The following is a 27,852-nucleotide window of genomic DNA, read 5'->3' as shown; positions in this document are numbered from 1 at the left end:
TTTTATAAAGACTGACAGTTTAATTAAGACCAAAAAAGCAAAAAACATTTGTACGTGATGACGATTTAAACAACAGGAGACTTTAAGGTGAATGGGCTTGTGACAGTCATTAATACAAAAAGGATGAAAGGCCCTGCTTTCTACAAAAACCACGACGTAAAATTTAGGAAAACAGTATTAAATGTGGTATAGTTTAAAAAAAAGGCCCCGAAGAAAAACAAATGTTTTTGCACAGTATTTCTCCATGTCAAACCGTGTGATGTCTGTATCATTATAATCAACATAATTATTTTATCTTTTGGTTTCCAGATGGAATTTTAGAAAATACTTGCAAGAAAATAGTTCTGAAAGTGCTTCCTCTTAAGTTCTTTGGTACAATTTGGTCATTTTGACAGTTATTGATCCATTAGATAAGTACTTTAACATATATGTATCAACAAAAATGCAACAAGAAGTACAAATGTTTAGAAAACCACAATTGAAGAATATATTATATTTTTGACCTCACGGAAAACAGAACTCTAAAATTTTACTTATGTTTCTGTGGCAAAGATGTCTGCATCGACTACAAGAACATCTCTAGTTAGACTATTTATACTAAAGAAATGTTACATAAAACATCCCTTTTTGATTATTAGAATAACCATCCTATGTACTTTTTTTTAAGTAGAAGAGGCAAGTTTCAGCTTGAAAAAAAGACTAATTTTGAATTTCATAAAGTTATATTCTTTTGTGCCTTCTGATTCAGCAAGCATCGACATCTAGAATTTAATGTCAGTTACAGAATGTTAAGGATTATTCTTTTATTTCAGGAGATGGCTAATTTTCCTCCTGCAGCATTTTCTCTATTTCCTTATCCCAGTTTTCATCTCGTTTCTCTGATTCTGTCACCACTTCATATTCCTGAAGTTCCTGTTGTAGTTCTTTTTCCCAATCTGCAGAATCCTCTGAAAGAAACAAATGAGAGAAAAAAAAAAAAACTGAATTCCTAACACCGGTCCCAACAATGCAGTCCACTATAATTACCTGTGTAAGTCCTAACCACGGAAATATTTACTGTCTCAGGCTTCAGCACTGAGGGTGCTCAGAAAAACTGAACAAATCTGAACAGTGGCCAAAGAGAAATAAGATTAGAACAATAAATTTATTTAATACAGAAGCAAAAGTATCAGAAGTCGTCAGTAAATTTGGGGTATTATTTTTCTTTACCTAGGCCTCTGATTTTCCTGCTATTTAAATGGATAATTGATAATTAATATTTGGTCGCAAATTAATTTTTACCATGACCAATGATGACAATGGTAGCAAAAACAGCTAACGTTTCTAGGGCACTCACTCAGCCAGGCCTAGGGCTACCCACTCTCTCTATATCACTCTTTTCATCCTTAGAACAATCCATGGACTAGATACACAATTATACACATTTGACAGATGGGGAAATGGAGGCTTAGAGGTTAAGTGACTTGCCCAAGGTCACACAGCTTGCCAATGACAGACATATGGATGGAACCACAGTCTGTGCTTAATTATCTCCCATGAGTGGCAACAGACACAAGGACCTGAAGTCAGGTGGTCTCTCACCAAAGCCCGGCCCCTCCTGGGAGGCTCCACCTGAGCTCTCACACTGGGGAGAGTCAGAGCTGCATCCTTCTCCTTGGGTGCTCAATATACACGCATGGCATACATACAGAATAAGGGATCTGCTATGCAGCGTTACAAAACAGCCAGAAAACAAAGCAGCTATTTAAAAAGTAAAAGCTAAAATTCATTTCCAACTCTTAAAAATTAACCCTTAAACTTAGCTATAAGGAAAACAGAAACCAAATGTTTAAAATTTTTACAGCAGTGACCTAAAGGGAAAAGGCACTGTGTGTTGGGTAGCAAACCACTGATTTCACAAATATTAGGTGCTTATTGGGTGCTAAGCTCCATGTTAGGTGCTATGGGGGATAAAAAGACAAGGTGTGACTGCTCTTGAGGAACTTACAGTTTAGCTGGAGGGCCAAGACACCTTACATGTAGAAGAATACTAAGTGGTCCAAGTTCTAATGAGGGTAGGAATTCAGAGAAAGAATAGCTTGCCGGGAACAGCCAGCCAATACCATGTGAATCCTGACCCAGTGCTCCTTCCAGTCTCGGTGGGGTCTCTGCTGAGGGTCAGCAGCAGCAGAAAAGGAACCAGGGCACAGTCTGCTCTAGCCCTTGCCTGCTACACCCGGGGCTGAGGCCTGCCTTCTTCCAAGGTGGCCAGCAGCCATCTTCTCAGAAAACAGATGGGGGTGGGGGTGGGTGGGAGGGGTCTGAGGGTAGGGAGCCCAGATTTTCACTTCCCCACTCGCTTCTCTCCTCTGCCCCCTCTGGCTCCTCCCTCCTTGCCAGTTCTTTCCCCCAGAGGGCCCCCGCAGGGTGCAGTGTGCAAATGGGCTTCCGGTTCACCTAGGGGAGGCTAGTTTCTCACCAGTGCTCTCTGCATGACTGTGGGAAGAGCCAGCTTCCTGAACTGTAAGTCTCAGAAGACTTCGTGAATGATGATTAACCCAAGCCTTTGCTTGTCATCCAGGAGAAGGCCAATAATTTGTCCTGATGTGCCAAAGAAAGCAGCCCCATGGCTGGTACTTTTTTTCTAAACTACCTTAGTTTTTAAATCAATTTTATTTTTAAAGGCAGTCAGCTCCTTCTGAGAAGCCATGCTCTTGGGGCACACAGCAGCTGGGGAGAGGGTTTTCTACATACAGTATAAACCCCAGCAGGAGGCTGGAGGGCAGCATCTCCATGAGAAGGGATGAGCTGGCTTTCCTGACAGCTCCTGGCCACGTGTGCTGGGGCTGAGAAGCTTTGGAAGAATCACTTAACCCCTCTGGGTCTCAGTTTCTCCTCTATGTTTCTGGGCTTAGGGCAGAGGGCCTTGAGATCTGGTCATGTCTGCTAGAATCCACCTTCTGTTGGGGAACAGAGAAGCCGCTCTGGTGCAGAAGTTACAACACAGGTTTGTCTATCTGCTTCAGAATAACAGTCTTCTACAGTCAGCTTTGGCACTGAGGACAAGGACAGTGGTTCTGGTTGTTTTGTACCTTCAAGTGCGACTGTCTCCTCCTCCTTTTTGTCCAGCACCAGCTGCTCCATCTCCTTCCTCAGATCCTCCTGATTTAAGTTACAGGCATCAAAGGCATCACTGACAAACTCAGAAACACCTGGGCTGGTAGAAATCTCCTCTTCATCCTGAAATGCAACAAATGAGCTCTGGAAATGGTTTTCTAAGTGACATGCACAGAGCTCTTGTTTATGGTCCTCTCACAATTGAACGCAGCATCATTTTCATTCCCTTCCTCTGCTAGTCGAGTGGTCACTGCTCACCACCTTCTAACCTGCACAGTGACTCAGTAACTAGACGCACTACCAGCTCCATCTATATGCTCACTCATGGTTTGGATCACTGCAATCATTCTGTCCAATCCCTGATGTGCACATCTAGAATTATTCATGCCAGGAAATCGCCTCACGTCTCAGCTATAAGTCCTTAGTTCTTCAAGGACCAGACCCTTCTTCTTTAGAACAGATAAGACCCACATTTGTAAGTAGTTTTGAAATGGTATCTGAGATACTTAACACAGAGTGACTTCATTTCCAGACATCAACTACTAGGTATAACGTAAAGCTGTATTACCTCTTGAGTTTTAAGTTGAGATTTGATTACGACAGGTGGCGTTTTGGGCCGTACTGCCTCTAAGAAGTGAGAATAAAAGAGACAATAATTGCTTGATTCAATCCTGAATACATATTATAATAACAACCAAATTATCCACAAGTATGATGATACTAAATAATTTTCAGAAAAGAGCCTTTAATGTTACGCTTTCTGTTTTTCTCAAGTTATTATGAGAAACCATCTCAACCTCTTTCCTTTGGGGATATTTTTAATATATCATCATATTCAATGCCCCTTATATAAGATTTCCAGCAGGAAATAAATTTTGATTTCAGTGTTAGCAAAATTCATTGAAGAATAGTTCTGCTCTTTCTTTTAGGATGAGAATGAAGTTATTTATCAAGTTTTCCCTTCTTCACGTATGCTGGAGAGCACAAAGTAAAATGTAAGGCCCAGTCACAGCAGCTACTCTTTGTCACAGGCCGCATTTTCTATCTTCTCAACCTTACAACATGTACAGTCTTTACTGAACCCCGTCTTAAGGTCACTTAGTTATACAGGCAGTATTTGGAAAATGGCATTTTCCAATATATTAATAAAGAGGAAATACTAAAGGATGAGAGACAACTGGGATTCATATCAACATCTATCCGCCAAATGCCCAACGCTGCTGTATGGGGCAGCTTCGTGACACCTCCCTGACCCCAGTGCAGTGTCAGGTGCTCTTTGAGTGTCTGCACAACTCGCGCCTAAGGACACACTGTTTTGTGTCATCATTTAAAATTCCACGAATGAGTAAGTCTCCAGTTATAATAATTGGTACCTACACACAGTATGTGTTTGTTAAATGTTAAAAATGTGACACAAAATACATATTTTATTTTAATTACTACAGATATTAAATCATTGCTGATATTATCAACCACTTTCCCCAATGACTGGGGGTAAAACTGTCACGATAAGGATGAGTCAAATGTGTAACTGAATGGCGCCTGGCTCCAGGCTGGATATTTATAACTTGGAGTGGAATGGAGCTTAGCTCTGCTCTACAGACGATCAGCCTGGAGAAATGATCAGGCTGAATGGAAGATCAAGAAACAAAGATAAGTGGTGAACTGAGTTGGAGGAGGACAGAAGGTATAAAAAGTCACATGGCAAAGGACAAGGAAAGAGATGGGAAGATGACTGGTGAGGGAGGGAAAAACATAAAGGAAGAAATAAAAAAGCCAAAGAATGAGGGAAAGCTAGCAAAGTAAAAGCTTGGGGAAGACGTGTGAGCAGGGTCAGAGAAAGGGCAACAAGAGAACGAGTATTTTCTCTGGAAAGAACTTTCCCTAAGGTGACAATGACACTTCTAGTACATACAAGATGACAAACTCGTGAAAGTCTCAAAGTTAAGAATGTGTTACAAGTAATTCTCATTTTCCGCGCAGGCGCACCTGCGCCGGGAGGTACCTGTCAGCGGCAGCTCGGCGTCCCTGCCGAGGCTCTTCTCCTCCTTCCCCGCGGCCTGCTGCTGCGCCGCCAGGGCCGTGAGCTGGGCCGACTGCTTAATCAGGGACACGCGGTAGAAGTAGTTCCTCCAAAACACTTCTTCCTTCACACTTTCAAAGACAGACAACAACACATTTGAGAATGCATGCGGAAAATGCATGCCAGGGTTATTTGCTGCAGTGGAGACTGGAATAGATGATTGTTAGGGACATTTTCCAATCTGAATGAGGCTCAAAGGAAATTCCTGTTTGCTTTTGAATTGAAAGCTGAATAACAGGATAAAAAGAACAGCTATCTTCTCCACAGCAGCAAAAGACAGCTTACAGAACACCAGTGAAGCCTCAGCGTTTCCTGGTATTTTAAAGATACCAATGCTGCCATCAGCAGAGGAAAAGGGGAGACTGCTGTGAGAGCACGGAGAGCAGCCGGGGAGACTGGAAGCAGAGCCAGGGCTCCACCCATTATTTGCTGTTTACCCAAGGATGAAGTGCTTTCAAGCAGTGAGAAGGAAGGATTGTGGCTATTGTTCCTTATGAAAGGAAATGTTTGGCAGCTTGCAAATAACTAGCAATCATTAAGTAAAAATATTAAGGATAGTGGAAACAAGGTTTCTCATCATCAGAAAAGGTAGTTACAGCCATGGAAAAGGAAAATTCCAGAATGAACCTTATTGTGAGGTATCACTGTGAACACATGGTTTTCATTCAACAGAGATGCAAACAAGTGCATGTGTGTGTATATGAGCACACTAGCTCTGTCCACTGAGCGGGCCAAGGAGTAGTGACACCCCAGTAACAATGAACCTGCCTAATGCTTAGAACTTGGTTTCTAAACACTATTTTCTGTTAAAAGGAACCAGAGCTCCTTGGATAAATGGCCAATTCTAGGGTTACAGTAGTGAAAGAACAAGGTAAGCTTGGACTTTCAAGTGAAAATCAAAAACCAAAAAAAACCTACCCCGAAACCGAAACCGAAACTGAAATTAAAACCAAACAAACAAAAAACAAAACAAAACAAAAGGTAAGCTTGGACTATCTCATGGCAGGAAGGAAATGCTCCAAGAATGATGGGGATGAGTCAAAAGGACACAGAAACCAGCTTGAACAGGCTCCCACTGGCAAATAGGTGATGATTTGAGCATCAAAATAAATAATGATAGCAATGGATTATAATCACTGCATAAAACAGGACCATGAGTCCATACAAATATACATAAATTCATGAATATACGAAAAATTTGAGGAGGAATGAGGTATTTACAGACTTTCAAAGTACCTCCCCAGAAAATAGTTATTAATTTCAAAGAGGAAAGGAGTAACTTTATAGTCGGGAAGGCTGGCAGACACCACCTTCTTTATCAAGTGACCAAAATGTAGGCAGTAATGGGACAAAACAGCAGTACGTGCCACCTGACAGGATGCAACAGACTCAAGGAGACTGATGAGGCACTAAAACCAAATGCAACATGCGAGTCTGAAGTGGATCCTTTGGCTAAAAAGGGTATTATTGGGACAAATGGTAAAACTTGAATAGGGTCTGACAATTAGATGGTAATAACGCATAAGTACCATTTCCTGATTGGGATAGTTACATCCTGGTTATGTAGGAGAATCCTTGTTTGTAGGAAATACACACTAAAGAATTCAGGGTTAATTGGGTATCAGGTCTCAAATGATTCAGAAAAAAACTTCTTTATACTGTACTTCCACCTCCTCTACAAGTTTGTGGTTGTTTCAAAATAATGATAAAAGACACTGATGACTGTGCTCACCTGAGAGCAATTAAATAAAAATCTCCAGGATGTACAAAACACGAATCAACAAAAAAACCCCTCTCCACCTGTCCCCCAACAAAACACAAAAGAAGGACAGCCAAGGAATGGCTTGGGTGACCTGCAGAGTATGTGTGGGTTGGTTTGTTTTCTCCTGTCTCATTTTATGCTCTAAAAATGTTTTGCTAGTAGAAATGACAAAAGGGTTGGAGAATGTCTCTCCACCTCCTGCTTTACTAGAAGGGATGCAAGTTCCTGGAATGCGGTGGGGTATATGGGGAGGGGAAAGCTGTGGAAGAAAACACGACAGAAGACTTTGAAGGAGTAAAAGAAAGCCAGTGAGAATTAATAGAAAATACTGAGACCCAGGTTTGTGAATGAGGACAGGGCTTGCCTTAGATAGGACTTCAGAACATGTGGTTGTCACATCTGTGAATGGCGAAGCTGGGCCAGAACTGACAGAGACAAAATGCAAGATTATCTACACAATTCAGGCCAGGTAACAAGATGATATGCAGCTAGATGCAGCCCATCTTTTCTTTCATTAATTCCACCAATATTTACCGACTGTCACATGTGTCTGGCTTCATGCTAGGTGCTGGGGGGATTCAGGGATGAATAAGACAAGCTGTTGGCCAAAACAGATGACCACAGAATAATGCCCTCTTACTTGTCAAGTTATTACTATGTGTCCAGCAGCATTTCCCATAATCACATGGCCTCATACCATTCTTTTTCTCATAACATCTCTTGGAAGTAGATCGGCAGGAGGGAGACCTGGCTTAACAATGGTTCATAGAGGGTCATGGACAACTACAAGCATTGCTGTACAAACTGCAGTATGTTACAGCTGCTAGGAGAGCTAAGAAAATCTTAGGCTGCATTAAAAAGCACAAAAGACACACTATGGTATACTGTTCTGCAATTAGACAACACATATTCACTTTGGGGAACTCATTTTCACAGGTTAATCACCTGGATGGTGACGGGGTACAGAGACTAGGACACCTGGGGAACAAATGAAGGAACTAGGGCTGTTTACCCAGATACGTTCAAGGGTCTTAAACCAGAACACCACAGTGATACAAAACTGAGACTAGCCTTCCCATGAGGGAGTGAGCTGCCTTAATATTTTCAAGGTCAGTTTTAATTTTGAGCTCTATAGAATGTCCAAAATGAAACAGGTATACTATGTAAGGTGGGCCATAGGCAATGTTTGCTCTCTTAATAAAAACAAACATCTGGACTGTTTTATTTTCCAGAGTCTCTCCCTCTCAATGTAAGAAGTGATCACAGAGACACACCACAGAGATACTCGGTTACCCTCTAGAGAGAGTCACAAAGCATATGACATACTAAAGGTTTTGACAAGTTCTATGATAAAGAAATCCATCAACTTTAGCAACACCCAAACGTTTATCTGACCACTTATGCTCTCATGGACCATTTTAAAGTATTAGTATGCGGTGAACACCTTCTGGGAAACACTGGGCGTATGTCAAAGCTTGAGGCCGGAAAGACTTGTGGCTTCCCTACTGTCGTCAGAGGGAAGGCCTCAGAGGGTGCCTGTGACAGCAGCAGGGCCTTGTCTCGTGCCAGCTGTCACAGGGAAGTACTAACATGCTAAGAGGCATTTTGAAATATGGAGCAAGTGTTTATTTTGTTTGGTTTTCTAAATTGTTCCTGGTTAACGATGCTGCTGTTCAGAAAAAGTGTCTCAAATGATCAAAGTAGCACTTCTGTATGTCAGGAAGGAAAAGTCCAGAAGTCTTCTATTTGTATGTGATGGCTCAATTTTGTTTTGTTTTAATATGGAAATTTCAACAAAATAAAAGTAGAGAGACTAGAACAATGAACCCCACGTACCCATGACCTAACTTCAACACGTTTCAAAATCTATGTCCCTCTCCCCTGCATACGTGCTCTTCTCTGGATGGGGTTGGAATATTTTAAGGCAATGTCAGATAGCATGTCCTTTTATCCATAAATACTTCAGTAAGCATTTCTAACAGATAAAGACTTATAAACACTAACTCTAATTTCTAAATCATCCCTAACAGAATTAGCAGTAGGAAACTGGAATTACATAACTCAACGGGTAGTTTACTTAGCCAGCAACAAATAAAAAATACTATTTGCCAAATATCAGTTCTCCAAAGCTTAAAAGAAATTGAAAATTACTGTCAGCGGCAAGAGAGGAGTCAAGAATTGGCAATAACCGAAACTACAGGCCTGCCAGGAGCACCCCAGGCCTCCCGGCCCAGCGCCTCGGGGCCTCTGGGCGCCTGAGAGCCCAGCGGAAAGCCGGTGTGTGGCCTGGGGTGGTCTGAAACTGGCTCCCAGTTGTGGGAGCCTTCAGGCCCTTCGGGTGTAGGCACACCTGACCCCAGAGCTTTGCTACTCTTCTCCCAGAGGCAGTTACTCCTGAAAGGTCTGACCTAAGAGCCCGAGATGAAAGATCTACAAACAGATATACACACATGAATTGTTCCAAGGCCAACTCCCAGAGTTTTGTGAGCATAATAGTAAAAAATAGATCAGATGATAAAATCTTTTATATCCTTAATGAAATATAGCTACTTTACAGTCTAAGGATTAAATTTGTAATGAGATTTTAGCCATAAAACACATACTTTTCTTTTGGGAGGGTGGGGGAAAGCTGTAGAAATTCATCATCAGTATGTTATTATAGAGAGAAGAGTTTCACCAACACGTGTGAAAAAAAAAAGATTCTATGTAATTGCTGTTTCAAGTCTGGAAGAACAGTTTCAAAGTATTCTCTCACAGATGGAAGATCTGTGCTGCTATGTGAACCAAGTCTAGCAAACATTTGTTAGAACCCCTGGAGGCCAGCTAAACATAGCAAAACAAACACGTGTTTTATGTGTGCTGCTTGTGAAATCACCACTAAAATAATAGGGAAAGAATTAAGTAGATAAAACCTACAATGACAAGGAAAACTAGCAAGAAAAATACAGTGGAGGCTGAAAAGTTGATGGGCAGATAGTAAGCTATCTTGTACACCAGAGAGAGCTGCGCTGAGGTGCCTGACGGCGGGGCAGCCAACAAAAAGCAGGCCGGTTTATCAGGCAGAAGCACAGAAAGATGCTGGGAAGGCAGGCCTCAGGCATCTTTGAAGGCTGGTGCAGAGGCCCTGAAGGAGCGCTGAGATGGCTCCTGCACTGCCCCTTCAGGCCAGGGACTGTGTTCGCCTGTGGCAGAGACTGACAGTTCACCAGAAGCCAAGGGCCATGCAACTCAGGGACAGCTGGCGCAGCGGAGGATGGGAGCGCCACGCTGCGCCGAAGCCACAGGGCTCAGACTCTCCCTGATGTGAGGCCTGCAGCCAGACAGGAAGCTGAGATGTCCTGCAGGGAAAGCCTCCCTGCCCACATGGCCTATGTGGGGCACAGAGCCCCAAGCACCCTTTCAGCTCGCGGTGCCTTCAGCCACGAAGGAATGGTAAGAAAAGCCTGCAACATGAACCACGGAGCCCAAAGCGAAGATTCAGAGAAAGAACACAGAGAAAACGGTGTCTCAAGAAAACTATACTTCGTGTCTTCTCAGGGAACAGTAAGAAACTGCATTCCTACAACCAGCACAGAGTGCCACACAACAGGAACACTCACAGAACACAAAAGACCATTGACTTTAAAAATGGGGCAGATTCAAAGTAAGGCACTGGAATTACAAACAGTGAGAAAGAAGTGGAGGGAAAGGAAAGGGGGTCACCGCTGATGGCAGTGTCACAGAAGACATTATGTGTGCAGTGGAGCTGAAAGGATAAGCAGGGATTTCGTGAGGAGAGAAGGGCCTTTGGGCAGAGAAAAGCCATGGGTGGCAAAGAGAACAAGACCGCCACTGCCAGGGAGCGGGGCCTGAGTGGAGAAAAGGCAGCGGCTGGGGCCTCGTGGGCCTTGTAGGCCTTAATTTTATTTAGAAGGACACAGGCACATTTGTTGTTTTTATAGGAAAATCAGTTTTACCTTCTAACTGGGCATAAAAGAGCACATTTCATCTGCACACCAAAAATCCCAAAAAGCCCACCCTGAGTTTTAATTTGATGCCCCCTCCTCCGTGTGTGTGCTAGGGGGAGGGTACTGCTTACAGTTTAGGAACAAGGGCAAATCTCATCCTGCTCAGCAGCTCGTCCTCCTGGAGCATGACCAAGGCGACGGGGTACATCTGATCAAAGTCAAAGTTAAACTGCACACCGGCTGGAGGGTCACGGAGGAAATTCCTCTTGTCCTTTGATGAAAACAGGAAAAACATGGGGAAAACCATGGATGCAATTAATACATAACAGCGCATCAGTTAATTCTCCTGAAGGCTTCAGGTGCAAAGTCCACTGAGCTGTCATTAACCTGCCCACCTAAGAGAGAGCAGAGAACAACTGACCTTTTCATATATTTTTTAACAGTCTCAGTTGGAGAGGGCCTCATGGGAGGCCAAGGAATTCAATTGTGCAATCTGTTGAAATTATATCATTTGAAATCATATGAATACATTTGTTTCAGTATGTGAAAACTTTTAAATATGTGAAAATTAGTGTAAATAATCTTAGAAACACTCTACCCAAAGTTAGAGTTAGTTAACCATATCACAAAAGTGAAATACATGACCCAACTCATTTCTCAAGTATGCACAAACCACACTTTCACCCCACACCTCTTGACAGAACCCAGAGGCCCAGGCTCTCCCTGATAAATCTCTGCCAAGCTCCTCAGGTCAGTCCCTGCACTGAGGGAATGCGACAGTAACTGAAACACAGTGCAGCTTCTCCACAGATCATGGCCAGGCTGGGGAAAGGCTACATGTAAGAGAATGAAATTAGAACATTCTCTAACACCATATACAACAATAAACTCAAAATGGATTAAAGACCTAAATGTAAGACTGGAAACCATAAAAATCCTAGAAGAAAACATAGGCAGAACACTGACATAAATCGTAGCAACATTTTTTTGGCCTGTCTCCTAAGGCAAAGGAAACAAAAGCAAAAATAAACAAATAGGACCTAATTAAACTTAAAAGCTTTTGTGCAGCAAAGGAAGCTATCCACAAAATGAAGATAATCTACTAAATGGCAGAAAATATTTGCAAATGATATGACAAATAAGGGGTTAATATCCAAAATACACAAACAGCTCATACAAATCAATATGAAAAAAAAAAACAACAAACAACCTGATTAAAAAATGGGCAGATGACCTGAACAGACATTTTCCCAAAGAAGACATACAGGTGGCCAATATGCACATGAAAAGATGCTCAACATCACTATCAGAGAAATGCAAATCAAAACCACAATGAGATATCATCTCACACCTGTCAGAATGGCTATCATCAAGATGACCACAAATAACAAATGTTGATGATGCTGTGGAAAAAATGGAACCCTTATAAACTGTTGGTGGGAATGTAAATTGGTGCGGCCACTGTGGAAAGTAGTATGGAAGTTTCTCAAAAAATAAAAACAGAACTACCTTATGACCGAGCAATTTCACTCCTGGGAATGTATCCAAAGAAAATGAAAACATTAATTCAAAAAGATAAATGGACTCCAATGTTCATAGCAAAATTATTTTCAATAGCGAAGATATGGAAGCACCCTAAGGGTCCATCAACAGACGAATGGATAAAGAACCTGTGGTATACGCAAAGGCAAAGCTTCCTGGATTAGGCAAATTTTCTAGGAAATAAGGATGACTATGAACTCCTCTGGGGAGGAGCATGACTCACACTGATTAACATATAAAGGAGTGTCTCCAAACCACCCCCTTTCCTACAGATAGAGCAAAATAACCAAGGTAAAAGGTTGTTGTTTTGTACCACTCAAACAACTGACTGTTGCTACTCTATTTCTTTTTTAAAATCTTTTTTGTTTGTACATATGATATATACTCATTTTTTGAAAATTCAAAGCAGCAAAGAAAAACACAGTCAAAAATCCCACCCTCCACAGACAACTCCAGGTAAATGTTTCCTCAGGCCGCGTCAGTGTCTGTTTGAATACAATTTGACGTAAACAGGAAGACCCTCACAGGCTACAGATCACCTGTTTTTCCTTTCCACTCAGGGTCCTGAACATCTTTCCATGCCTGATGTGGATATGCATACACTGAATAAGCCATGATTTACTTAGCCAGGCCCACTTAGGTAGTCTCTGAGATTGTTCCTAACAGAGAATTCTGCAAGCAACATCACTTTACAAATAGACAGCTTTTATTCCCTTCTAAAGTGATCTTTTTAGACTAAATTCCTGAAAGTAGGATTTCTAATCTAAAAGCACGATTATTTTGATACATATTGCTCGAACTGTCCTCCAGGAGACAGCAGCAGTTTATACTGCTACTAACAGCATCAGTTTCATTTCACTGAGCCCATGTTGGATTTTAACAACATTTTTGGTTTTTGAGAATTCCTAAACTAATAAAGCAAGAACAACTCTGAGTCTAAATGGATTTTAGTTATTATTTACCTTCCATTATAAAAATTTCAAAGCCTGAAGCTGCCCCAACCATGTCCCACCTGCATTTCTATGGCAGCCTCCAAACGGGCAGCTGTCTCCCATCCCATTTCTCCCGTCCACAGCAACCCACTTTCTACACTGCCCCAAGAAAACCATGTATCTTACCTATGACTAAAATCCTTCAAGGACTCCTTGCTGCCTTTGAGATAAAACCTAACCTTATCAGAATGGTATGAAAAGGTCCTCATGCCTTGGCTCCCTGTCGACTTCCTCACTACAGTCAAGTTAATTAGTCATACATCGATGCTTGCAATATCCCTACCTGAATACCGAACCCTGCCCCACATCCCCAAAACATCTATATGCCCTCCTAAGACGCATCTCAGCTCCAGTGTCATCATTCCTGGGACGGCTTCCTTGGGATCATTCTTTTCTCTCTCCAAAATGAATGAAATGCTCCTTTCTGCTGCATGTCCTTAGCATCCTGTATTACAGTACTCATTACAGGGAATAATACTGTATGTGCATTCACTGAGCAGCTCTCTAGCAAGCCTGCAGGTTCTTGCAGGATGTATCTCATTTATGTGAAGTCCTAGGAGAAGGCTGGGCCTAGAGTACTTACTAAATTCAGTTTGCTGAACTGAGTTCTCACAAGCACCTAAGGACAACTGTACTCTCCACTTCTTTTCATGTATTATGTGGCCCTACATAGCCCCCCCAATACAAGGAGCTTAAAGGGTTGCTCTGCTATACACTCTGAATTGTCCCCACCTAGTGCCTGGTAAATCAGAGAATGTTAAGTCAACTCCGGCAGAGACTGTTAACCATCTCCAAGTATTCATTTCCTCTTTCCTATCTTTCAGGATCATAACTCTGAGTTCCAGCTGGGTATATGGCCACACACGCAGAGACCAGACTTCCCAGGTTCCCTGGCGTCCAGGGGTGGCTGTGTGTCCAAGGTGCCAAAGGGATGTGGGCCTGAGTGATAGGTGCAGTTTTTTGGGTCTCGTCCTTCAAATGGTCTGGCACGACCACCTCTTTCCCAATCACCACAGGCTGGAACAGTTATAGAAGACAATGTCCTAGAGGCTGGTACAGGCTAAGAGTAAGATAGGAAGGACTCAGGCCTGTAAGTGACTTCATGGGGCAAAGCATACCTACTGATACCTTTGGGTCACACTGACATCTTGTGAGCTCTCTTGTAGGCATGTCTGGGTGCAAGGTTCATTCCATCACCTACTCAGCAGATGCTCATTCGGCACCTGCTGTGCTCCAGGCTCCATGCTACCTGCTAGCAGGGCACAGCACAGAGTCCATGCCTTCACGGCATTTACAGTTGGGAGTGGGTGAGTGGGGAGAGAGACACAAGGGTTTAGGCTGCCAAGGCTCTGAGACGGGGTAACCAGGAGTGCAGGGCGGAAAGGGTAGTGAGGGAAGGCCTCTAGGAGAAGGTGACATGTGAGATGAGATCTTGTGGAATGGTACAGGGTAGAGTTCCAGGAAGAGGGAAGAGGGGACAGCAAACATAAGGCACTAAAGCAGGACAAAGCTCAGCCTGATTGAGCACCAGAAAGAAACAGTGGCTGGAGTGTTGGCGACCAGGGCAGTGGGGCATGAGGGTGTGAGAAGCCAGGGGCCTTAGAAGTCAGCGGATGGAGTTTGGATTCTAGTCTACTAGAGATGAGATGCCATGAAAAGGGTCTGTATAAGAGAGTGATGTGAAGCATTTTCACCATAAATGGACCCCTCTGGCTGCTGAAATGTGCTGATACTGGAAAGGGGCAAGGATGGGGCAACAGTCGGGAGGCCTCAGGCAGGAGATGATGGCACCAGGGCCACAGTGACACAGTGGGGAAGTGGACTTGAGTTATATTCTTAATACAGCACTGTCACAATAGGGGGCAGGCATGACTCAAGAAAGAGTCCTAGGCTTGTGGCTAGAAAAAAATGGCAGGTAACTGGAGTGCTATTCTGAGATGGAGAAGATGAGGAGACAGACAGGTCTGGGGGACAGAGGAGCTGTGGGGACTTGACTGGTATCTGATGTTTACCCTCAAATGACACCAACTCTCACTGCCCCAATTCTCTTCTGGGGATAAGCAGGCATATGACATCAGCGTCAGGTGTGGCTGCAACATGGTAAACAAAATACATGGCGTGCACCTGAACTCACAATGGATACTCAAGCTTTTAAAGGGTTTACTAATGGAGAGAAAAATGCCTTGAAATGACCTGGGTCAGTGGAAGGGAGGTAAAACCCAGCTCTACGTTTATTTTCTAGACTGAGGTTCTATTTATGACTTTGGTTTAAAAAAAAAAAGAGTGGTTTAAAAATAAAGCTTGAAAACCAATGATAAAGTAAAAAGCCATATTCACTGCGTCCTATGCCAGGTGGGGTGCTGAGTGCTGGGGACAGAGATCAAAGTCAGCCTTCGCCTGCTGACCATTCCCACCCCAGAGAGACACAGATAAGAAGTGAGGGTCATATTCGAGAGTCTCGGTCCTCACACCTGTACAGAGGTGATAGAAGCCCCTATATGCCTCACAGACAAGCGGTGAGGCTCAAAAGAGGTAATGTGTGACAAAGTGCTTCCTGGAACTGTCAGGTGCTACACAGTTGTTAGCTGGTATCCCTACGTTCCCTCTGAAGCTCCGAGAGAAATTTTTGTGGGCCAGCAGATGAAATTTTCTTTCTTTCAATTTCAGTTTCAAATACATATAGTAGTTAAAGAGAAAATTTAGAATATAATCATTTCATTCAGAAGAATTAGAATGCTGTCTAGAAACTTCATATGACAGCATATCTCAAAAGATTATCTTAATAACATAAAAGAATGGCTAAAAGAATTATATAATCGGCTAAACTTTTCCAGTAAGACAAAAGAACTTAATAAGAAGCAAATTATAAGTCAGTGAAAAAAAAAGTGAAAGTTCACGTGTACATTCCTAACATCTCAAAATATTTAAAAAAATTATATAAAAGAAAAACACTCTGCTAAGGATAAAGTTACAGTAGGAAGAAGGTATTTCTATACGTGGTGTCACAAGATACTTACAGCCGATAGGGCCAAGATTTGTTGTTGAATTGTTTCTTCATCATTACTATCAACCCATGGGGGCACTGCTGCTTCTAAAAGGTTTTTAATGGCAAAGAAAAAGAAAAAGAAAAATAGGTTACAAGGGTTATACTGCGATTCGTGGCTTGAAAGAATGAGAAAGCTTCCACCCAACCATTTTAGCAATTTACTAATAAGTTCCAAATATGAATATTCAACATAATCCTCAAGACTTAATGTACGAATTTTACAACTGTATGTATTTGGTAAAAAATTACTTGAATTATACAATGGAGGAACTGGACAATGCCTTGACCAGGTGACCAAAATCATCAACGAGGAAGAGATGGCCACTGTGGGCCGCCTTAGATGTGATGTCTTGGGAAGGGCACACCATCCCTAGAGTATTCTGGCCAAGAGTGCATAATCTGAGTCTAATTGTGAGAAAATATCAGGCAAAGGCCAAATGAGGAATGGCCTATTTAAAAAAAGGAGGGGGAGCGTATTCTTCAAAAAATTAATGTCATAAAAGACAAAGAAAGGCTGTGGAAATGCTCCAGATTATAGGAGGCCAAGAGACATGACAAAAAACGCAGTACTGTACCTGAGACTGGATGCTGTGCTGAGGAGGAAAATGTATAAGGACATTTCTGGGTCAACTGACAAAATTAGACTATGAATATTATATCAATGCTAAATCTCCTAAAGCTGGTAACTGTACCATTGGTGATTATGCAGGAGATTATCCCTAATTCTTAAGAAATGCACACTGAGTGGAACAGAAAAAAAAAAAAGACAGAGTGAGCGAGAGAACATAAATAATAAGGCAAATGGAATAAAAGTTTAAATCTAGGTGGAGGGTACACAGGTGTTCTCTGTACTACTTTTACTGTGATTTTTCTGTAAATTGAAATTACTTCCAAATAAAGAGCTTTTATAAAAAATTATTGTACTTGATTCATGACAAAATGTGGTAAGGAGGGTGCAAGATAAAGACTTAGGAATTGAGAAAAGGGTTGTCAGAGGTGAAATCAAATGAAGAAAGAAATGGGCAAATTGGAGGCAGTAAACAGGGCTGGGATCAAATCCTCCATAAGTCTTTAAAGCAAAAAGCTGGGGATGCCAAGATGGCTAACACCCGGTCTATGTCACCCGGGGCTCATGAGAAAGATGAGTACAATTCAGCAGGATTAAAATGCCAGATGACAAACAGCAACTGCTTGGAGAGATGAATCCCATGGGGTTTCTGTGGTGACCTGGGAGCAGATCTTGGACTAGGAGGAGGAGTTCAGCAGTGCATGTGCAGGGTTTTCAGAGGGAGCAGCGAGCATAAAAGGGAGGAGACAAAACTAACAAGCGCAGCTCATCTGAGCAGCTCTACCAACTGAGCCTGGAGCAGGGCAAGAGGGCAGAGCTAAGGCTGTGGATTTGGGTGGTCTGCACAGAAGATATACATGCAGAGGAAGCTCATATTTTTGTAGAAATAGTGCCTTTTACTATAATGCTGCAAAAGTCAAATGGAAGAGACATCCTGTTGGGTGCCAAATGACAGAAAAGTTATCTACATGCATGGATAGATGGACACATGGACAGATATACGGTTCTTTCTCTGGCTCATCCTAAACAAGCAAATGGTGTCAATTATAATCCAAATTCTGTTACTTATAAGATCAAATTATTTTTAATGCCTTTTTAAAAGTTAGTGTAAAGCCCCTTCAAAACTTTTTTCTTACACTGTTTAACATTTTGGTGTCCATTTTAAGTCTATTCACCTCAGGCAGCCTCTCCTAGTGCCACTTATTCTTGAATACTGAGGTCCTCCCAAGGCCCAAGCTACTGGTATGGATGAGACATGACACCCCCTCCTCATTCCTCTAAGACGGGTTTTTTAGGGTGACCAATAACCTTCTGGTTGTCCAGCCCCATGGATACTTCTTAGTTCTTTTATCTGCAGGCCAGTTTCCTTAACTGGAAGGTGGAGGTAACAGGAAGTACTTCAGAGAGTTACTGTGATTGTTAAGTGAAGAGATGCCTTTCCTCATGGTCACCTGACCTCGCTCTCCTGGAAATTCTCCCCTCTCTGTGCTTCATCGCTTCTCACCCCCAGCTGTTCTCTCTCCTGAGTAAATGGGTACTGGTTTTGATGGCAGATTTGTTTCATCACTTACTAGCTGAGCAACCTTCAGCAAATGACTTAACCTTGCTGATCCTTCCTTTTATTAAAGGAGATGTTATATATATAAAGTGCCCAGCAGGCTCTAAGAAACTGTCAATTCCTTCCATTCCCCACCCCTCCCCTCAACACTGGAGAGCTCTACTCAGCACTTTTCATGCTTGACATACTTTTCATTGAGGAGCTCACCTACTCTCATGGTTTTTACATGACTTGACTAACAATCTGTATCAGCATGTGAAATTCTCCATGCTTCAAACAGGACTAAACTGCTGCTGGACCCCGTCCCATTAATTTAAAGCAGTGCTGACCAACAGAACTTTCTGCAATGATGGAAATGGCTCTGTATCTGCATTGTCCAATATGGAAGTCACTAGCCCTACGTGGGCACTTGAAATGTGGCTAGTGTGACTGAGGAACGGAGTTTTCCCAACGTGCCACCTTTGTAGCCTTCCCTGACTTTGTACATGTTCATCTCACAGAATGTCTACCAAGTACCTCAAGCAATTCCACTCCTGAATATATATTGCAAAAACACCCCACATTAATTCAAAAAGTTACATGCACCTCAATGCTCATAGCAACATTATTGACAACTACCAAGGTACTGAGGCAACCTTAGCGGCCATTGATAGATGACTGGATAAAGAAGATATGGTATACACATACAATGGAATACTACTCAACCATAAAAAAGAATGAAAATTTGCCATCTGAAGCAACATGGATGGACTTGGAGGACATTATGCTAAGTGAAATAAGCCAGAAAGACAAATACTGTATGATATCACTTACGCATGGAATCTAAAATATACAACAAACTAATGAATGAAGCAAAAAAGGAGACTCACAGATATAGAGAACAAACAAGTGGCTGCCAGTGGGGGTGGGGGAGGGGTAATACAGGGGTAGGGTGGGAAAAAAGAGCTATTACGGGATTGTATGAAATCATGTGTGTGAAACTTCTGAAAACTGTAAAGCACTAAAGGATTTACTTTCATTCAATTTTTTTTAAAAAAGTGAAACTGCCTCTAAACCTTTCACCCCCACTCCCTCCACAGTTACCACCTCAGAGGCACCAACCAGCTCCTACCCCAAGTCCCCAAGCCAGAGTCAATCTTACTGCTTCCCATCAATCACTAAGTTATGCTAACCTGCACAGTAGTTTATTTGTCCCAAAGAGCTGCTTCCTACTTTTGAGTACCTAAGGGCAATGATGCCTATCAGGAACTCACCACAGGACTGACTAGCTCTTTTTGAATTTGTGGCACTGCTCAAAACCCACTGAATTATTTTACACTACTTTTGCCAAATTCAAAGATATGAGGCCAGTTTCATGTTTGAGCACCACTAAATGTTAAAAGCAGACCCTCTGACATTTTGTAACTGCAAACATTTAAACATGCATTTGTCAGTAAAGAAATGCAGTAAGTTAGTTCCCAAATACTCCATGACTTTTCACAGCCCTCTGTCACTCCCCTGGAAAGCTCTTTCATTTTCTCTTCTGAACAGAATGGGAAGGCAGCTAACATTTGCTGAGTGCCTCTTAGGTGTATATCAGACATTGTGCTGCACATGTTATAAAGTGAGAGATAAAAGCTTACTCTCTCTCTCTCTCAGAGCTAGGTCTCCAGAGGGGGTGATCTCACCCACTATTCCAGCTGCAGGGAACAATTTCCTTCCTTCCTTTAAACCCTGAAGGTTCACAGGTTTGTCCCCACTAGTCTTTGTGCTACCTGAAAGATGGGGGCCTAACTTAGATATTTTTGTATTTTCAGAGCCTTAGTGTGGTGTCTAGTATGTAACTGGTGCTTGATAAAATCTGGCAGGAAGGTTAAGTCATGTATAATAAACCTATACCATACCTGATTTTTTTGTATGCTGCTCCTCAACAAATTTTTTCTGTTCCTTCTGGAAATCTCCTATAATTGTCTGTTAAAAAATACAGAGTCAAATTACTTTGAAAAGCTTATAATAAGATAAGAATTATATTCAAGATTTGTGGAGTCTATTTGAGACATTTTATTCATTTTCTTCAAATAAAGAGACTAAAAAAGTGATACTCCATCCCTTCACCAATAAGAGAGGAACTTCAACATTTCTGAACATTTTGAAAGGCAGTATAAGCTGCCTTTATGACAGACGATCTTTTCAAATGCAAAAATAAAATGAGTTAAAAATTGAATTTTTGTGTTATTCCATACAACACAGGTCAAATCTCATTCTAACAAATAGTACCCACAACAAAAATATCTAAATAACAAGCTATCTAAAGTTTAACTGATGACCTCCTTAGTTCATTTATCGACATAAATGAAATTCCTGAGGCCTGCACCTTACCACTGCAAAAAATGAGCAAACTCACTCTTTAGAGTCTTAAAAGGGTTGTTTCTGTTGGGCTAGGACTTTCAAAACTTACCGGAATGATGCAAAGGCATAAATGTATTCTGAAATGGTTATAGTTGAAAATTAAACTCACAATATGAAAAGCTTAGTATTACCCAAAAGTATCAATGTATTTTAGAATATATTAAAATAAAAACAAAGGTTATTTAAATCAAGTAACTTATAGCTACTTGCTATACAAAAAAGAAAGAAAAACAAGAATCTCTACAATATTTTTATCAGAATAAGATATCTTACTTAGGTTAATAAAGTTCATAAGAAGAAGGGATAATTATATTAGCTGCTAATGAATTTCATAAACTTCTATTTCCAAAAGATATTTAAATGTACCTTATCGATGATGTCATCTATCTTTCCTTCTTCTACTGATTTCTTTATGGTTTGTGCTGTTTCAGCAACTGACTCAGTTATCTTTTTTGTAGCAGCAGTTGCAAAGTTAAACAGATAGTCTGTAAAGAATAAAAAAGAGTCTATGCTCCATTCAAGTTCAATGGTTACTGTTTGTGATTTCTCCCTTAAAGAGCGCTCATAAGACTCTTAAACCGTAGGGAGACAACACTCCACTTTCTCAGTGGATTGGCCATCTATACTGAGCTTTTAAATCATAGCTTTCAAAGACTGTTAGCCTACTCCCCAGTTCACCCAGTAGCTGTTTCAAACTTGCCTTGCCCTTCTCCAGTCTCTATTTCTAACTTATCTCAGCAAATAATCTGCCCACCTACTTTACAGTAAGATCATAAGGTCAAGGCTCCTTTTTACTTTCTTTCCTTTCAAGATCCTAAGTATCCCATCTTTCTTTTCTCTCTCTTGTTTAAGAGAGAGAGAGAGAGAGAGAGAGAGAGAGAGAGAGAGAGAGAGAGAGAGAGAGAAAGAAAGAAAGAAAGAAAGAAAGAAAGAAAGAAAGAAAGAAAGAAAGAAGAAAAGAAAGAGCGAGCTCCTCCTTTCCTAGATTAACACATCTCATGATAAATCTGGGGGAGTTTTTAAGAAATAGAAATCTTGGCAAGCCCTAACATAAATCCTCTTCACTAATAATAATGAAAAATATATAGAATGAAATTCAAACTGCAACACACAAACTTTCCCCTTTACAAGACAAAACAAAAACACAAAATTAACTTTCCTAAAGACCTGAAAAGACATTTGGCTCTTTTTGCATTATGATCTAAAAGTGTATTTGGAGACAAATATCATTTCAAAGTCCACATCCTACAGAATCTGGGCTGCAGGAAGCGACCTCAGGCAGGTCTTACTGGGGGATGCCCCTAGGCAACTGGCCTTCAAATTTCATCTGACAGAAAATCCTCCGTAGGTTAGAGCAGTCTTGTGCTTTGCTACTCACGTCTGCTGAGGGGGCAGATGGGCTGACTCAATACTCAGGCAGGGACAAAAACTCCAATACGAATGGAACAGGGAGCCCGGCACACCTGATTAAATCCTAACTCTATGGGTGGAATAACAGAAAATCAGGCGACTCATACTGCTATCTGGGAGGACTATCTCCTGATCCAAATGACCATCTCTCCCACTTACCACATCCTTTACCACTAAACTGGCTTTCTCCCAGTGTCTGGTGGCATTCATCTGTTAATGACATTAACACCCATTGTGACTATACCACAGGACACTACTTGTCTCTGGTCTCATGCCCGCCATACTCCCCCTCCTATTCTATATTCATATGACTACAAGAAATCCTTGAACATCTCCAAGGAGGCCCCAGACATTCCTTTGGTTTGAAACACTTTAATTGGCTCCCCCTTTACCTGGCTATCTACATATCTTGTGAACCTCCACTTACATATCACTTCTCAAGAAATGTTCCCAGGCTCCATGGCCAGCATAGGCATCCCTAAGATGTGTTCCCTCAGTACCTGTGTTGCCAGACCAACAATATTCATTACACTCTGTCGATTACTCAGTGAACCTGTCTTCTCAGCTAGACTGAAGACCCATCCTAAGCCTCAATGGGGCGGGGACCGAGGCAGTCTGATTCACAAGCGTATCCCCAGAGTGACCATTAAGTAAGTACTTGCTGAACGGATGGATGGGGAGTGACGTAAGTGCTGCGCTTTAGGGAGATCCCTGATTTCTCCTTGGTTATGATTAGGCTATTTACCCAGAGTGGTATGATAAAATGGGTAGACAGCCACACTTCTTTGTAAAAATATTCTCTGCATATAGACAAATCTAGATTTCCAAAAGAGCAGTGTTTCCTTTAAGATTTTCTCAGGAATACCTTCTGAATTAGAATCATCATTTTTATTCTAAGGGAGGATTGTCATTTTAAAGCTGATATTTTAGCAGAGTAATCTCAATTCTCAGATTTCAACGACTCCATGGATGGAATACACTGAACGCTGGAGAAACACAGTTCTTGCCATCAAGGGATTTTCATTTCTAAATCAAACAACCAACCGACAAATAAAGGATTCAAAGACAACAAGAGGAGCAAGATTATTCATTAAATTGAGGCCTTCAGAGAAGGGAGGGAGGTCTCCCGAGAGTAATTAGAGAGCAGCCTGGATTCTAAACTCAGAGGGAGTGGGCAGCGGGAGGGCAGGACAAGAGATTTTTCAGGTAAGACGCTCATAAAGATGAGAAGTTTGTAACTGTGTAGAAATCGGCTGACACCAAGTTAAAGGCAGTTTTTACTAAGTGGTTAGAAAAACTGAGACGTAGATAATTAACAGGAAGTAAGAGGAGTACAATGTCCACTTCACGGACTTAGGCATGAGGAGAGGGTCTGAACTTAAGTGGCAACCAAAGACAAGGAAATCTCAATAAAATGTCTGCGAGTGAATAGACTCAACAATTTTATGGAAGGAGGGAGCAGATTGCTAACATGAAAAGTAGTCATTTTACCTTCATTTTCATCATGTCACAACCATCCTGGGATGAGTATGTATAATTAGCCCAGTTTACAGATAGGGAAGCTGAGGCTCACAGAGGATAAATACTTTGCCCATGAAGACAGGGGCAGATCCTGCTGACTGCCTAGCCAACAGCCTATCCCCTTCCTCCCTGGCAAAGAAACCCAATTTTGGTGGGTGCTCCTCAAACCTGGCAGTGGTCTTAAGGACCCCTGACACAGCCAATAAAAGTCCTCTCATTAAGCCTTTTCATTGGACTTTCTGTAATTTGCAAATGACATCACAGTGAAGACAGTAAGTAGTACAGGGAACTCAAACACGGGCTACCTGCCTCCAAACGGCAAGCAGTGCCCCAATCCCATACTGCCTCATGTCAGATGAGCAAGGGACAAGGGCTTACAGAACTGAATGGATCATAAAAGTAAATGAAAGTGGGAAGGTTCTCAAAGGTCAGAAAAAGCATAAATTTATCAAAGCAGAGGAGGGCAGCATTTAAAGCGTGCTGCTAGAATAGGAAAATAAGCAATAAATAATGGTTTCTAAGGCAGCCTTTGAAAATCAATATTCTTATGAAGAGGGTGGTTAATTTTCCAAAAATACTACATTTCACACAATTTTAGAATCTTTATGTTGGAAGGGACTTTAACTTTTCAACTGCCTATCCAGGTAGCCCCACTTCTAGGGATGGGGAGCACATGACTTTGAAGGGCAGCCAATTATTACTGTTATCCATCTCTAGTTCCAAAATCCTTTTCACCTTCCTTGTCATTTCTGCCTCTCAGACTTAGATCTGTCCTCTTCAGTAACATAAAATGACTTCTTTTCTACCAAAATACCTTTCAAAATTTTGAGCAATGTCCCTAAAGTTTCTTCTTCTTTAAGCTAAAATCCCTTGTTCTTTTTAATATTGTTCATAAGCCATGGAATCCAAGCTCCTGACTATGTGTGCTGCTCTCCTCGTGGCAAACCTGGGTTTGTCATCAAAACTGAACTGGGTATTTCACTTCCGTATTAAAGCAGACATATATTTTCCTACATACACACTAACTTTTGGAGTCCTCTGTTGTAAACTAAGCAAATTATACATCTAGAACTCGAAGCATACTTTCCTTACAGAAAAAAGAGGATGGCCTAATTAACACAACTCTATTGCAAATATTAATAGCACTTTTCAAAGAAGGAAGAGGAGGTGGCCCTTCCTCCATTCCTGGGCATGGACTGGCCTTAGGGACGGTTTGAAAAAGCCAACACTTATCTCTGGCCACCCTCTCACTTACATGAACTGTGCAAATGACTCAGATACTTAACACTCTCAGACATACGGGCTTGTTTGTTTTTTTAAAGAAAGGGTACAGATAAAACACTAATTTGACTTGAGCAAAAACCAATCAACCAATCTGTGCTGAATAAGAAGCTACTCTGGGGCATGAGGCCTTGGGAGGTAGGGAGGAGCTCTTTGATGAGTTCCCTAATAAACTGCCCTCCTTCTGTGATCACAGCAAGTCCTAAGTTCATCAGGTGGCAGAGCCAAGCATGCAAAGATTTAATTTTTGGGGGAGGAAGTGGAATATAGCCCTGGGTGTCTACCACTCCTAACTGGTACCTATTTTGTTAAGTTGCCTAAAATAAATAAGTCACTATGAACTAGAATCTACTCAGTGGGAGTCAGGCATAGAGATGTTTGACTTCAGTTTCCAAAACATAGATGGGTCTTTTTAAAGACAATATACCCCATAAGATCAATATGTAGAAATAAAAAATACCCGATCATTTCTCTTGCCTTTTTGAAGGTTTGTGTACAAACTAGGACTTTTTCATCTCCTTAAAATCAAATAAATTTTGGAGCCAAACGAGCTCTATTATTCAGAAACTGCATTCATAATGTGTGTGTGGGCGGGAAAGTACTTCATCTAACCTTAGCCTCCCAACCTCAAGGGAGTCTGGAGAGGAAAGAGATGGCAGCGTTAAGCTCCAAAGTTGACATCCATATTGAAAACATACTTATTAAAAAATATTCACAGGTCTTTATTACTAAATACAAATGTGAGGTTTCAATAAAACCCAAAGTTTTAAGAAGCCACTTTTGATACTCCTCTGACCAGAAATGGAAATGGTTCTTCATGCTCTATGAAATCAAGGAAACAACCATACCCAGCTTTTCCTAAGGTGGTATCATCTTTATTTATCCCAACTACCTAACATAGCTTCTTTGCTCTAGTCAAATTTATCTCCTCACATCTCTCAAATATTCCAAGCTTATTTCTTCCCAACTTTCCAGAGGGGAAATAGTTGTTCCCTCTTTAGTGATATTATTTTGTCTTTTTTTTAGGGGGGTTAGTAATTGAGTTTTATTTATTTATTTTAATGGAGGTACTGGGGATTGTACCCAGGACCTCGTGCAGGCTAACCACACGCTTTACCACTGAGCTATAACCCCCTCTTCCTTTAGTGATATTATTGCATAGCACTTAGTTTTATTTACCTTGTGCATTTTGGGGGCTTGGGGGCTGAGATTGTGTACTGCCATGATTTGAGATTATGCCTATTTTCCCTGCTTCTCCACCCCACAGTAAACTTTTTGAATGTTAAAGCCTTTCTTATCCAAATACATGTTTCTTCACTCTCAAGATCCAGCCTGTGCTATGCTCTTGCCTTTCAGTATTTGTAGTAAATTCTTCAAAAATGCTTGCTAAATGGCTAAATGTAATATCTACCTTTACTGAAGTTCTCTCCCTTGTAGTGCTGTCTGCTCTAGGGCCACCTTCTCAAAGATGGTTTCTTTAACTATTTATTTAAGCCTGCCAAGGTCTCTCCAGGAGCAGGATTACTACGGCATGTGTTTATTCTGCAAGCCTATTACTTTTACCCTCCTCCCGAACTAGACTGTAAGCTGGGAAAGAGCATAGGCTTTGAAACTAGACAGCCCTAGGTTCAAATTCCATTTCTACCATTTATTATCAGTATAATTTTGGGCCATTAACTCTACACTCATGTCCCAAGTCAACGGGGTGTTTAAACAGATGAAGTGAGATATTGTTCACAAAATATCTAGTACTAAACTTGCACATCACAGACAAGAATTGGCAACTACTTTCTTGCCTTAAGGAAAAAGGTCCCAATGCATCTCAAAGGAGATAAGCCTGCCTGCCACAGGCCTTCAGTAACTCTTCTCCAATTTATTTCGGACGACACATTCCGACCTAAGGGCAAAAAGACACTTTTTCAACCAACTCGAGGTCCCCAAAGTCTCCTGTCCTCTGGGTGGGCGGTAGTCGAGCTGAAAGTTGGCGAGTTCAACAAAAAAGATTCCTCATCAAACCTAAAGACGTCGCGCCCCACCGCTTTACCACGGCCCTGCTCCCAATGTTGACACACTTGGCAAAGACTGACATGTCACCAGGAACTTCAAGCACAGGACTTCACTGCTAGATGAAGGTTGGGCCTTGCCCAGATCCTCACCAACCTCTCCAATTCTGAGAGGACCGACCAACAGATACACCTTCTCCCCACCCCACACCCCCTGACGAGTGGTGGTCCACGCCCAGGGCCGTCAGGAGGAAGGATGCGGGCGCTCTCCGAAAATCTCTGGTCCCGGGAGCCGGGGGAGACTCACTGCCGAGGCCTTTGGCCTGGTGAAGGAGCTCCTGGTCCCCGGCTTGCTGTGGCTCCCCCTCCGCCGACTCCACCACCGTCTCGGAGCGCTGCTGGGGTGGAGCGTCTCCCTTGGGCTGCCCGTCTCCCTCGGACTGCCGGCCACCCGCCGCCGGCTGCTCCAAGCCAAACCAACTGCTCAAACCCCGGAACATCACGCCCGCGGGGCCGCCACCGCGGTTCGGGTCACCGAAGACCCTAGCGGGTGCCACCTCCCCAGGACTCCACACAACGCGTCCCCCAGGGCGACAGCCGGAAGTGCGACCCCGGAGCAGCCAGTCTATTCGTCGCCCCGCCCCTACGACGACTC

General features: G+C 42.1%; 1 protein-coding gene across 1 annotated transcript; it reads right to left on the bottom strand.

The window, feature by feature from the left end:
- On the bottom strand, positions 1-27,852 carry SYAP1 (synapse associated protein 1). The gene is made up of 9 exons (XM_010954536.3): positions 27,505-27,852; positions 21,349-21,467; positions 20,478-20,544; positions 16,440-16,513; positions 11,020-11,159; positions 5,102-5,250; positions 3,665-3,723; positions 3,072-3,219; positions 1-947 (listed from the first exon to the last, which is right to left on the bottom strand). The coding sequence occupies exons 1-9, from the start codon at positions 27,695-27,697 to the stop codon at positions 820-822; spliced, it is 1,077 nt and encodes a 358-aa protein (XP_010952838.1). The 5' UTR covers positions 27,698-27,852; the 3' UTR covers positions 1-819.

This window comes from Camelus bactrianus, chromosome X, assembly GCF_048773025.1.
Source record: "Camelus bactrianus isolate YW-2024 breed Bactrian camel chromosome X, ASM4877302v1, whole genome shotgun sequence".
NCBI lineage: Eukaryota > Metazoa > Chordata > Mammalia > Artiodactyla > Camelidae > Camelus > Camelus bactrianus.
This window is presented reverse-complemented; position numbering and strand designations above follow the sequence as displayed.